This window comes from Pleurodeles waltl, chromosome 3_1, assembly GCF_031143425.1.
Source record: "Pleurodeles waltl isolate 20211129_DDA chromosome 3_1, aPleWal1.hap1.20221129, whole genome shotgun sequence".
Taxonomy (NCBI): domain Eukaryota; kingdom Metazoa; phylum Chordata; class Amphibia; order Caudata; family Salamandridae; genus Pleurodeles; species Pleurodeles waltl.
Genome location: NC_090440.1, coordinates 148,886,553 through 148,900,909, shown reverse-complemented (window position 1 = coordinate 148,900,909; position 14,357 = coordinate 148,886,553). Strand labels below are relative to the sequence as shown.

Below are 14,357 nucleotides of genomic sequence, written 5' to 3'. Positions count from 1 at the left end.
TCGTCTTAAATCACTAACAGTTCTACTCTTGATACACTTTTACCTTTCCCAGAACTTTCATATTTTTCACCATTCCCTCTGCCAAACTATTCATTCGTAAACAATCCCAGCAGAGTTATTCCCTATACTCAAGCACAAACCATGAATGACCTCATTACTCATCCTTGAACCATTTCATCACGAGTTCAAACCTGCTTAACATCACCCTTAATCACTTTTCAGCTCCACTTCAAATCAGAAACCGCCCTACCTTTACTAAATGAGCCCTGCCAATTAATCCAAATATATATATATATGTGGGGCATTCAGGTTTACTTACCTAGCTTGACCTCTGTTACCTCTGACATGGTCTCTCACCCCACTCTGATAGCACGTCCGAGGACTGATGGAGTGAATCCATCTCAATTTCTACACCAAAGATATGGAATGTTTAGAATTTAAGTCTCACCGCATTCCTCACAGCGCTGCGTAGTCAACTATCACTTCTGCCATTCACAACCAACTCTCATTGATACTAACACTACTAGACCTATGATGCACTTGAAATAATCTTTCTTAAAACCAGCACCTTAGCTTTCACTGATCAAGTACTCAACTAGTTCTCACCTCATCTTACAGATCGATCTATCTAGTTTCATGGTATAAATCACTTGCCCCACCAATCTCACTGCTGGCTGCAATTCCTCAAATCCCAAGCACAGGCAGTCTGTTTTAACACTTTGTATCACAACTCTAATGGATATTACAGCACCCTTTGGGTTTTCCCATTGCTAAGTGATACTACAAAGGGCTCTTTTTCACCAGCTACCCCCAAACTTCAATCTAAAGTCTCAAACTACCTTGCATGTGCTCAACACTAGATGGCCATTCATTCCACTATGCCCATCTAATCTAAGACTAATACTGTTTATTTTGTTTTACCAGCTCAGTGGCCACAAATATTAATATCAACTTACTATTTCACCTGGAACTCAACACAACTTCTGTCACCCAAAAATCTTGGTGTATACTTAAATCTGACAATTCAACTACCAGTCATTGCTGCCAGATAATAAGTAGTCAATATTCATAAAATGTAACCTTACATATCCTCCCATAAGTTTGTTGAAGTTATTTTAGCAGCTTTTAATGGGCACGTTTTCTTTGCCATAGGCCTGCAGCTTGTGCTCTTTACCATAATAACAATTTATTTTATTCATTATATTTTCTGTGCAGAAGCTTCATTATGAGGTGATATTTTATTTTATCTCGTACACTTCCAGCACAGCAAATGTTTTTTATTCCTTTTCATGGCATTCTCGTTCTGTGCTCTGCTCAAGGCTGTTCTTGATAATGTCAGTACAAATTGGAACACAGCACAATCTCTGTCACTTCGAGAAATATAAGTGTACTTATAAAAGGGCAGTATTCTCAGAACACCACCTGTTTTATAATAAAACATCTCTCTGCCCCTTGCACACTTGAGGGAGAGTACCAGTCAGAAAAATTGCCACTACATGCTGTCGCTTCATTGCAGCTGTCTGCTGAAACTTGACATCTTTTCCGCCTACATGAGAGGACTCTCAGTAGACTGACAGCCCTCTTCACTCCTACCATATTCAGGTATGGGGGATGGTGTCTCCCTATGGGTCCTGAAGGGCAGATTAGGGCTAACACTGCTGTGCTCTAGTAGCATCTTTGTGGCTTAGGTAGGAATCCTGACACTTAGCATTCTGACACTACGGTGGGACTTTTCTTGTGTTTCACTTTCTTCACCACTGCATTGCTATTATAGTGTTTTATCATTCTAAGCGTTGCATTATATGCGATACGTTGAACCAATTTTGCTTCTGTTTGACTTTGCACATGTGAAACAAGTGTAACTGAGAGAAAGGAATGAGATCTGTTGCACAACGATTTCCTTAGAAATCAGAATGTCATGCATATGGCTGCCACAAATCACCGTCACTTTTTTGGTGCTAGCCGAAAAGGTAAGGCCGACAGTTGTCACACACTGTGGATTTGGACTCAGTTCCCAACAGCCTTGTGGCGCTGTCGCCCAAATCCAGCAGTCTCATTTAGTATGAGAGGCAAACATGACAAGGCAAGCACTCTGTACTTTCCCTACACAAAACAGACTACTGTCAGTCTATTAATCAGTGTCCCTTCTGCTCATTATCGTCATTGTAGCAAAAATTTAAACTTTTGTCCTAAGACCCTCCAATGTTTCCAGAAACCGCAGGCTCTCAATATTGTCGTCAAATTGCATGCTTGTAAAACAAGTGATAAAACCACTAATCAACATTTTTAAACTCACATACAGCTTAACTCCCATTTATGTATCCTAAATATCACTAGACATTAACCCCTAAGCACATTCTGATCCATAAAACTAAACCTCGTCATGCCTAACCCTGCAATTACAGAGTCACAATTATGCTTTTTTGAAATCTTCTCAGATCTCACCAATGGACCAAACCCCCTGTAGAATTAAGCCACATCTCATCTCTCCTTAAAGCTTTAAAAATTTCCACCTAAATCTAGAAAGTTTGTAACTAACTTCACACCCGAGCACTCCTAAGGCCTCCCGATGCAAATATGTTTATTCTAAATTCTGAAAACTCTTCATTGCTTATTATCCTCATACACCTGTATCAAATACACTATATTCTAAAGGTTTACCACTGTAATTGTAAATTAGCCTATGCGCTGTGTTCCTTGCTATGTATAGCATTCATAGAGACAAACGTTTTGCTCACAATACTTTAACCCCAAAGCACATCACTTTTGTCATTCTGACTATTCTTTATGTCCATTTTATACACATCTTCCAATGTATGTGAATCACCTATGTGGTAATAACCATTTTAACAGATTAATGAGAAACAGTTTTCTTTGAGGAATAAAGGCAAAGAAGTGACAACATCCGTACCATCTGTCAGTGATCTTAAGGTCTTAAAGAGTCCACACAACTGGTTTACATTTTCACTTCAATTTTTATTATAAAAACACTTAATGGTAAGGTTAGGAAACTTAATGGCAAGACTACGCACATGATTTTGTAGTTTAGGGATTTCAATATTAGAAGGAGGTAGAAAACATTTTTTTTTTTTAAAAAGAGGTGGCTGTTTTCGTTTTAGCTGCCGGCACAGCAATCACTAAACGGAATTCAGAGAAGCAGGAAAACCTATTTAACAAATATATTTATTTTGTACAACAAAAAACACTAACCAGGTGTGCAGGCACTTAAACATACAGACAAAAAATATGTTTTAATTACACAGAACACAATTGATTGAATGGGAAATATTTCCCATTTAATTTTCAAAGCCATTTTAATACAAGTTCTTTGTGTTGGTGCTCAATACAAAAATAAGCTATACACCCAAAAAAGCAATTAGCAAACATTCAGCAAACAAAATAGAATCCTTTTAAATACACAAGTTTTAAAAAATGGGGACTTTTGGGCTGCATAGTTAATATGGCGGGCAGTGCAAGACCAAGAATCAAGTGCAAGCATTCAACAACAGTGCGCACCATTTACTTGGTGAGCTTGATTGGAGAAGTCACACTGATCTAAGAATGGCTACCTCCTTCTATGAGCAAATCAAGAATTAATATACGGAATGATGGCCTGACATTTTCAAGAGACTATAACTTCAGAATTTGGCAAATTATATGGAGTAATGTGATTTTCCCAAATATATATATATATATATATACACACACACACACACACACACACACACACACACACACACTCGCACCCACCTGTGTGCACGCATATGTAGAATATAAAGCTATAGCCGTCAATGAAACTGTACATTTCTGTCCCACTAATGCTGCACAACTCAGTAAAAGAAAGAAAAAAACATGCTAAATAAACTCATCTAGGAGTCAGAGAAAATAAAAAGTGCTTGTAGACAAAGAAAGAATACAGTAGTCAGTTTCAAACTGTATAAAGCCAATATTACAAGCATTCACAGACATTTACAAGATTTGGGAAGATAAAGATATTTGTTACTGTAAGTAGTATTCAAAATATGAGCTTTCACTGCTAGAAAAAGATATACTCTTAATAAAAACGTGTAACAGCATAATTTGATGATGCACATACCCATTTTGAAAAAATATTTTTATTAGCGCATATTTGTATAAATATTTCTTTAACACCATGAATCCAACATAAGTGTACACTCTCACAGCAGAACAGTCAACTAGAGTTACAATTTTGCCCCTTTATATGTTAACACTAGGGAGCCCATTTTCATCCTCATGAGATACAGAGTTTGTAAAGTCCTCCTGTTCTGGCTGAGATCTGTGTTTAGAGGCAGGACCCTGAAGAACCCATGGCTTGGTTGGACCATGCTCAAAAGTCTTGCTTTGCAAGGTGGCATACTCAGTAGCTACTACAACACCTAATCCCTGCAGACAGAGCTTAAACGTAGAACAAATAAAAAGTTGAAACACCTTTTGTTGGAACGCCAAAGGTCTCCCTGAGCTTTTTTCCCCCACTGTTAGGCAAAGGTCCCTCACAGGAGATCATGCTAGTTGTATTATTTACTCCATACAACCCAGTTTTCCTTCTTTGAACACTCATTCACTACAATTCAAATGCAACAAAAACTGGGTCCTAACATTTTCTAATTATCCCACATGTTTATTACGAACAACCTCCCCTCCTTCAATTTCAATTTGTTCATATATCCACTTGCGGTCACAGCGGCATTCAGCTCCACATTTGTTCGACCCACAGTTAGGACAAGCATAGAAGCAGCCCAGACAATCTTCATCGAGGCAGTCACAAAGATCCATTCCGTTGAAAAGCAGAAGTCCTTGGTTGTCATACACTTTACTCTTGGATGTCAATGTTTGCCTGTAATAGAAGACATCGCAATTAAGTTTGCATACACTAACATGAATGTTATTTTGTGTTAAAGCATCAAAATAAGTTATGACCTTGAGGAAAAAACGTTTAAATAAATGACCTGTCCTTGGTTTGATTTTTCTGTATAGGGAGATCAGTGGAGCCTACATGACAACATACATTCTCCTGCCTGGAACGCTCCGAGACATAACTAATAATGACATTTAGTGTCATGCTGTCGGATCTTAAAGTTACTTTAATGAGTAGCACTGGGCCAAGAAGAAAATAAGCTACTTACCTGTAACTTCAGTTCTCCAGTATTGGTATCTTTCATAGATTAACATGCCTGTGTGTGTGTGTGTGTGTGTATATATATATATATATATATATATATATATATATACACACACACACACACACACACACACACACACACACACACACATATCACTATCATAGGCTATAATGGCAATGAAAACGTCAGTTTAAAAGCCTATCCATGCCCTTTTTCAAAGAAGGACCAAACGTGAACTATAACACTCCCAACAGAGGCCGGGTCCCTCAGATTTGCAAGCACAAGTGGGAATAGATAGTCCGAGCTATAAAGGGAGCCTCTCTGGGGAGGAGGGTGGGTCGCATGTGAATCTATGAAAGATACCAATACTGGAGAACAGCAGTTACAGGTAAGTAACTTAATTTCTTCTCCAGTATTGGATCTTTCATAGATTCACATGCTTGAATAGCAAGCAGTTACTGTATTTTTAGATCTTATACTATTAGCGCAAATAGTGGGTAGAAAATATATACATAACATTCATATGCAAAATATATATATCTCCACATATATACACATCCTACATTGAAATCTGCATGAATACATAAACACATGGAACCAAAAGAGGATCCCCTTAATGAAATAAGTGTTATAGTAAAACCAATCCAACAGCTGTATGATTGCGCTGCACCGATTCCAAGTAATAATGCTGCATGAATAATGCACACTTTTCCAAGTCGCATCACAACACATCTTCTCCAGAGGTACTTACGCAAACAAAGTAGTTGAAGTGGAACTGGCCCATTTGAATGCACCCTACTTTTCTCTGTGAGTGGATTGCTAGTCTGAGTGGCAGAACTGGATTGCTGCTGAAATTCATTCAGCGATGGTTGCCATTGTGACTGGAGCACCCTTACGAGTGTGACTGAGTCCAACAGGTCAATTCACATGTGTTGTTTAGTGCGATGTAAGTAGAAATTGTAGATATCACTTGTTACCTAGAGTATGAATAGAACTCTCAGCTGGCGATGTTGAATTCAGGAGAAAAGTCCGAAATATTATTGGCTCATTGAGGCAAAATCTGAAGGAACCATGGGAATACATTTGTGGACTGGTTCAGAGAAGAACTAAACTGCCTGCGAGACGCAAGATGGCTCTTGTGTTGAGAAAGCCTGCATCTTCTCTACCCTACTTTTCGAGGTGAGTGTAAGTAACAAGACAACCTTCCATGCAGGAAATATGAGGTGTGCTTGGAGAATGGATTTGAATTAACTCTTCGTGAGTTGAAATAGAAGTATGTTCAGGTGTCAGTCCGAGGAAGCAGCCTTTTCTGTAGGAAAACACTGAATAAATCTTTTATAAATTGTTTGATGATTCTGCAAGAGTAGAAAATAAAAATGTGATAAACAGCTATATCTTGATATTGCTGTAAGCTGTACCTTAGCGGACGCGTGTACCAACTGTGACTGAGCTAGTGATAGGAGATAGAATAGTTATTTGCCCGATTATGCAGGTAGAGAATGTAGGTTTGATTTTCTGGCGCCACAGGCAGACACTTTCCCATTAACGTTTATGTGGCCTCCTCCTTGACTCGGAGAGAATACACCTGCAGTCCTGAGGAATATTGAGATCTTTGGATTGATGGAATTTAGTAGCTGTGCGGCTAAGAGGAAAAGAAGTCCGGTCAGGATGAAGGGCCTGGCCTTAGTTTATCATCAAAGGTTGTATTCTGATAGCAGGAGAAGCTCAGTGAACCAATGCTGATCTAGCCACCTGGGGGCTATCAGGACAAGAGAACACTGCTTTGCTTTCCTTTCCTCTTGGTGAGAATCTCTGGTATTAAAGGTATTGGGGAAAAGGTAGATATAGATCCTGGAGCATCTGTCGAAAGGCATTCCACCAAGATCCTGGATGTGGATGCCAACTTGCACAGAACTGGCGTTTGCAGGTTTCGTTTGTTGCGAAGGGATGTAGAGCCAGTTTGCCCAGAACAAGATCATCATGCTTAGAGCCGAATTATCAAATTCTCCTTCTTGGAGGCTGTTTCCAGTTTTGTTTAGCATGTCTGCTATGAGATTTCTAGTCCAGGGACTATGTTCAGACCGAAGAGTTATCCTGTGTGTCATTAGCAGACACCAAATTTCCTGGTCTTCCTTGGACAGCACCAAGGATCTTGTGCTGCTTTGTTTAGTCACATATTGCATGCTGGTAGTACTGTCCTTGCGAACTTACACCGAAGACTCTGCTACATTTGCAGGAAAATTTGGGGACCGAACAACTGGCTTCGAGATCTAGTTGAGTGATATGTATGCTCTTCTGGAGCAGAGACCACTTTCCTCAAATTAGAGGTTCTGTAGATGACTGCCTCAGCTTTCCAGGGAAGTATTTGTAGTCTGAGACTACCAGAGTAGAGCTTCCATCACCTATGTGAAGGAGATCATAAAAAGGGATTGTTTCCGGAAATATTTGTTAATTTCTGGAAGTGTATGATGGATGGACACTCCTCTGTTTTGTGGCTTATGAGGCAAAAGCAAGAATAGAGGCCTCTTTCTTGCTGAGAATGTGGGGTTCTCTCTATGGATCCTTTGGTCAGAGTAGCTAGCACTTCCTTCCGAAAGTAGATGGCGGAATCTGGGTGAACTGCAACATATATGTATATATGACGAGATCCAGGACTTATTTGTCCGATGCTATTTTCTGTCATAGATGACAAAAATTTTGGAACGTTTTTTCCCCACTGGATGGTGTAATCACCACCAGAGCGTTGCTAGCCTAAATGCTACTGAGAGGATTGCTAAGTCAGAAACTTGTCAATGGATAATTGTCTTTTTTTTGGGTCCCTCTAAAGATTGTTTAATTTGAAATTGCAATGCCCCATAAGATCATGCAGTGTCAAGAGTCACCATTGACTACTTGCAAGTAGTCGTCAACATGCATGGCATACAGTTCGTCGGCATGGTACTATTAAATATTAGTTATATTTGTACCTCAAATTTTTAAATGTTGTGCCCTTGATCTTTAATATCAAAGGACCACTGACCCTGCCAGTTGTGGAAATACTATTGAAGCTTTATACATAGCACAGTCTATGCTGATATCTCACTCCACAACAGCATTTCTTTTTTTCCATCTTTCGGCAAACATTTTATTTATGTGACCATGTCTGACCACATCTGGTGGCTATACCTGCCCCGTATTACCAGTGAAGTGGCAGCCTGTACAGTAGTTTCAACCTAGATGAGAACGTGTCCCTGCTGTTAGGCAGAATTATGAATGATGGGGGGTTCCATTATTGTAATTCCTCCTTGATAGCAATTAGAATAGGTTTTACAGCTTTCCTATTTAAATTCATAAACAAAAAAGAAACATCTTGTTTGCTATAGGAAAGTGGAAGTGTTTGGTTGCTCGCTCCGAAGGGTAAGGAAACCCCCAAATAAATCCATCAGTCGCGGCTGTAATATGCTCTGAAGCTCTAGTATGAGATACATGGACCTGACCCATGCTCTGCAGTTGGAGGCGGAGTGGTGTAGTTGCTCCATATATTGCCCCTCAATATATTGACTGCTGAAGACATCCTCAGATTGGTACCTCAATGCTTGACACTAAATGATTCTGGATTATGTGTTTTGCTCTGGTTGACGTGTTTTCGTCTTAATTTGTATTGTGATCAAGTTCGACGAGGCGGATGTAAATGACTAGCCTCATGTAGACAATGTTTGTTGTTGACAAGGCATTCGGCGCAGACGAGGCCTTCGTAGGGGATGCAGTCCTAGACAAGGCTGTCATCGACAAAGCATACAGAGACAAGGCCAAGGATGTCATAGACAACCATCATAGATGAGACTCTCATAGACGAGGTCGTTGTCGACAACCACCGTAGATGAAGCCGTCGACGAAGACCACCATAAACGAAGCCGTCGTCGACCACCACCACCTTAGAACACCACCACCTTAGTAGATGACCGTCGTAGGCGACCAATATAGATGACAGTCATAGACAACCACCATAGACGACCGTCATAGATGACTGTCGTAGACGGCCACTGTAGATGACCGTCGTAGACAACTATCATAGATGACCGTCATAGACGTCCATCATAGATAGACTATAGACGACCACTATACATGACCGTCGTAGACGACCGTCATAGATGAGGCCCTAGCTGATGACCATCGTAGATGAGGCCATCACAGACCGCTGTAGATGACCGTCTTAGACAATCACTGTAGATGACTGTTTAGACGACCGTCATAGATGACCATCGTAGATGAGGCCATCACAGACGAGGCCTTTCATAGATGAGGTAATAATAGTCAACACCGTCTTCCACCACCTCAAAGTAATTCCTGTGAATGATCATTTTACAGGCGGTTTTCATACACCCCCATTGCAAGGTTATGATTGTCTCTCTGATGTACTGTCAGAGTTGAAGAGAGTTGAGGGTCTTTTTCCATATTTTTTTTCCCTCTCTGTAGGAAGTGCCTTATGAAGTCTTTTTATGGCTTTTCTGTGTACCTTCTGGAGAGCCTGGCGAAACATCTCCCTCTGACCTCTTCTGTGAGCTGAAGGAATCCTCACTGTCCTCATTATTCGTGACAGATTTAAGATTTTGTAATCCCAGTAATAGCCTCATCTCAGAACGTGAGAGTTTTTGAGGAAAAGGTTGGACACATTTATGTAGTCTTACCTTGTTTACTGCTACTTTGACACAGGACTTAGCAAACCCCACAACTGGCATACTGGGGTCCCCATTTAAGTCCCTAGTATACGATACGTAGGCACCCAGGGATTTGGGGCACCAGGGGTTCCCCATGGGCTGCAGCATGTATTGTGCCACCCATGGGAGCCAATGCAAAATATGTTTGCAGGCCTTCAACTGCAACCTACATGAAACAGTGCATGCACCCTTTCACTACAGGTCACTGCACCAGGTCACTATAAGTCACTCCTACCATGGCAGGCCCTCCTAGCCCAGAGGGTAGGGTGCAGGTAACTGCGAGTGAGGGCACCCCTGCATGAGTAAGGTTGGTAACACGAACTCAAGATCATTACACTGGACTTCGTAAGTGCGGGGAAGCCATTTTACCTGTGTACTGGACACAGGTCACTCTGTGTCCAGCTACATAATGGTACCTCCAAACCTACGCATGTTTGATATCAAACATGTCGGAATCATACCCCAATACTGTTGCTAGTATTGGTTGTATGATTCCAAGCACTCTCGGGGCTACTTAGAGGACCCCCAGCTTTGCTACTACTAGTCTTCTGGGGATTTCTGGGCTTCCCGTGCTGCTGCCACCCCTTTTGCCCTTCTGCTGCTTGACCAGCTCAGGCAGAGGAAGGCAGAACAAAGGATTTCCTGTGGGAGAGTAACACCCTCTCCCTTGGAAATAGGAGTATCTTGGGAGGGGTAGCCTCCCCAAGCCACCGGTATGCTTTGAAGGGCACATTTGGTGCCCTCCTTGCATAAACCGGTTCACATCAGTCCAGGGACCGCAGGTCCCTGCTCTGGCACGAAACTGGACAATGAAAAAGAGAGTGACCACTCCCCTATCCATCACCACCCCAGGTGTGGTGCCCAGAGCTCCTCTAGGTGGACACTTGACTCTGCTATCTTGAATCCAAGGTAGGCAGAGGCCCCTGGGAGCATCTGAGTGGCCAGGTCATGCGGGTGACATCACAGACTCCTCTTGTTAGGTGGTCACCCTGCTAGGTGACCAATCCCCTTTCCTGAGCTATTTAGGGTCTCCCTCTTGGGTGGGTCCTCAGATTCGACGTGCAAGATTCCAGCAGGACCCAGTGCATCGTTTACTTCATCTTCTGGTCACCTGGACTGCAACTGGACCCGCCAGGAACTGACACACTGCAACCCCATCGACAACTCTGCTCTGCAACATTGTTTCTCTGGCTCCTTCCAGCAACTGTAACATTTCCCCAGCTGTGCATCCTCTGAGGGTGAAGAGTCTTCAGCCTGCACAAGAAGCAAGAAGGAATCTCCTTTGAAGTGAAGGAGCTACGTGGATCCAACATCACAGGTGGTGTTCTGGAGTGGTCCCCTTGGTCCTTTTTACCAGCTGTCCAACTTGGGAGATGGTAAGCCCTTGCCTCTCCTTGCAGGACAGTACCCCTGTGCTCCTGCAGCTACCAAAGCTCGTTTGTTCCTCCACCAAGGGATCTTCAGGCTCCATGTAGCCCCAGCCCCCAGCACTTCTTTCTGCAATGCACAGACTCCTGTCTGCTGCTGCAGTGACGTGGGACATTTCTCCAGGCGTGCTGGGTGGCCTCACTGCGACTCCTGTGCCTGCTGCCTGTGGGGCTGCCTCCTCTTCTTGGGACTCTCCCAGCTGCTGAGGGTCACCTCAGAATCCTCTCCTTGGGTCGAGTCCTCTGGGCCTTGCTGGTCCTCTTCAGCCTTGAAAAACCGTCCACTCCAACTCTTGCATTTGCCATGGCTTGTTGGTAGTTTTCCAGCACCACTGACTGCATCATGACCACCGATGTGGGACATCACTTGCATCACTTCTGGAACTCCTCTTCTGCTCCTGTGCTGCACTGCTGACTTTCATCATCCACCGTCGACCTAGTTCTGCATCCACAGAAGGGTGGGTAGTGGCTTCTGCCACCACCGGACATTGGTCCTCTTTATTTGCAGGTCCTTTTCTGTCAGGATCCACCTTAGGTTGCTTCCAGTCTTGTCTGGGTCTTGCACAGTCCTTTAGCAAAGTCCTCCTGTTGGTTTTGGGGAAAACCAGGTACTTACTTCTTTTCTCCTGGTCGCTGGGTGGGGGCACCGTGGTACTCACCTCTTGGGGTTCCTAGTTCCTCCAGCTCCCCTCTACTGATTCCAGTTCCTTGGGTGGGGGACTGCCTTTCACATTCCATTTTTTTTTAGTATGTGGTTCGGCCTTCCCCATCGGCCCTCACTATTCCTTTTACCAATACCTATTGCGTTCTATTCTACTTACTGATTGCTAATGTGTATATAATAGTGTGTTCACTTACCTCCAAGTAGGGTATTCCCTATACCGTATTTTATATTTTAGTATGTGTGTTCTACTAGGTCCCTTTATTTGTTTGTAACACTGTGTGGTTCTTTCATGTGTATAAGTGTTGTGTGACTATAGTGTATTGCATAAGCTTTGCATGTCTCCTAAGTCAGTCTTGGCTGCTCATCCACAGTTACATCTAGAGAGCCCTGGCTTCCTAGTTACTGCCTACACTTCACTATTAGGGGATACCTGGACCTGGTATAAGGTGTAACACCATGGGTACTCACCACACACCAGGCCAGATTCATACAGGTGTGGATTGAAATATTCTAAAGAATTTCAAAAACAAACTGAGCTGAGCTGATATAGTTCGCTCTGAGAGATCACTTGATAGTTTCTTAATTGCTAATACTTTATCAGAAATACATTGTTTCATTAAGTTATTTTCTGTTTCCTTAAAAGGTAAGCAGATAATTATACAAACAATACTCATGTCTGCGTATTATCTACAACTTGGTAAACTGATAGTAAGCCATGATGTGCCAGAGTTGACCAATAAACGTTGTTCCTCCTATTTGGGTCTATGGCCTTTCGATGAGCTACAATAGCTAAAATATCTTATTATATTCATATTTCATTCTGGTACATTTTAGTATGTTTGCTGTTCATCACACTACCATTTGATCCTTATTCTTTGGCTTTTCTATGTTTACACATCTCTGACTTCTACACAGTGTATTTAATAACTAGTCTTGAGCGTGGGACAGTATATATGCAAGATATGTATGGCTGTGAGAAGCAAAGAACCGCGGAGTATGGGAATTTCAGAGTATACAGGTTTACCAAGGCTTTTAGTTTTGGTGCCCATATAAAATCTTCCTTTTTATGTCAAGAATAGTTTCAGTACTATGGTTTGTTCTAAACCCTCATCGAGTGGCATCCAAAAAATTATTCTCCTCCAGATACTACGAGAGCTGAAGGTTTCAGAATTTGTCAACAACTTTGGCCAGTAAGGTAATAAAGCGATGGGACAATAGGTAATAAACAGATGTGACAGTACTAGTACCAGAGTGTTCTTCCATATAACCGTCAAATTAAGCTGTTTACAAGGATATAGTATGGACCAATCCATGGACTTAAAAGGCTAGCATTCACAGGTAGAACATAATCAGGCCCATCAGGAGACCCTGACTTGACCTCAACCATGGTGTTCTTTACCACAGTAGACAGAGTTGAAAATGATTTCCAAATTACAATGGTTATCCTTCCTTATTGCCCCTAGTTGGAGACTGAACATGAGCCACACATCTCTCTTGCTTGCAAGGGTCTTCACTAGCTCCCTGTTGCTAAAAGGTATACTTTCAAAGTACTCTGCATTACACATAAGGCAATAAGTAGAAGGAGAGCAGGGCCATCATTATGACTTTGGCGGTCAAAACAGTTGACCGCCAAAGTCACGCCAGCCAGGAGACCAGCAGTGTTGGCGGTCTTGAGACCGCCATCTTATGACTCCTAGCAGCTATCTGCCATAAACTGGGCGGAGAGCTGCCAGCAGTCATACTAGTCTAGTGGAGGTTGCTCAGCTGGCATCGTCACATCATCACAAGACCGCCCGCTGTATTACAACTTTGTAATCGGCGTGGCGGTGTTCTGGTGACGGGTGGTGCTGGCAGAGCAGGCCCCATGGACCCCGTTCCCTCTCCGACAACCACCGCGAGCAGGTAAGGTGATCGCTTGACCAGGGGTGGGGGGGGGAGGGGGAATGTGGGAGGGAGGGGGTGGGAGGATGGGAAGTTGAGCGTTTTGTACCTGAATGGGGGTGTGAATGTGTGTGTATGGAGGGGAGGGTGTTTGTGTGCGTGCATGTACCTGGGTGAATGCATGTCAGTGGGGGTGTCGTGGACGTGTGTATGTGTGTGCGTGGATATGTGAGTGTGCATGTGTGGACTGGGGTGGGGTATGTATGGGGTTAGGGGGACTGTGGTGTCTATGGGGTTCGGGGGTGGGAGGGTGGATGTGGCTGTTTCGGTATCCTTTCCGCCAGGGATTTCCTGGTCGCTGCCACCACGGAAATCCCTTGCAGAAAGGAGACTCATAATTCCATCGGCCAGGCGGCCCCACCGCCCTGGCGATACAGACTGTGAACTGCCAGCTTTGCAGCCCATTTACCGCTGTGATCATAATTTGGCAGTTCTGCTCCACCACACTGTCGGTGGTGTTAACGCCACCGACGGCATGGTGCAGCAC

General features: G+C 42.9%; 1 protein-coding gene across 1 annotated transcript in view; it reads right to left on the bottom strand.

Annotated features, from left to right (window-relative positions):
- Positions 1–4,096: 4,096 nt before the first annotated feature.
- ARL14EP (ARF like GTPase 14 effector protein) overlaps positions 4,097–14,357 on the bottom strand; it is a 76,452-nt gene continuing 66,191 nt past the window's right edge. The window contains exon 4 of the mRNA XM_069221979.1: positions 4,097–4,855. Within this exon, the coding sequence (XP_069078080.1) occupies positions 4,627–4,855 (229 nt within the window). The 3' untranslated portion in view covers positions 4,097–4,626. The remainder of the gene's footprint in view (positions 4,856–14,357) is intronic.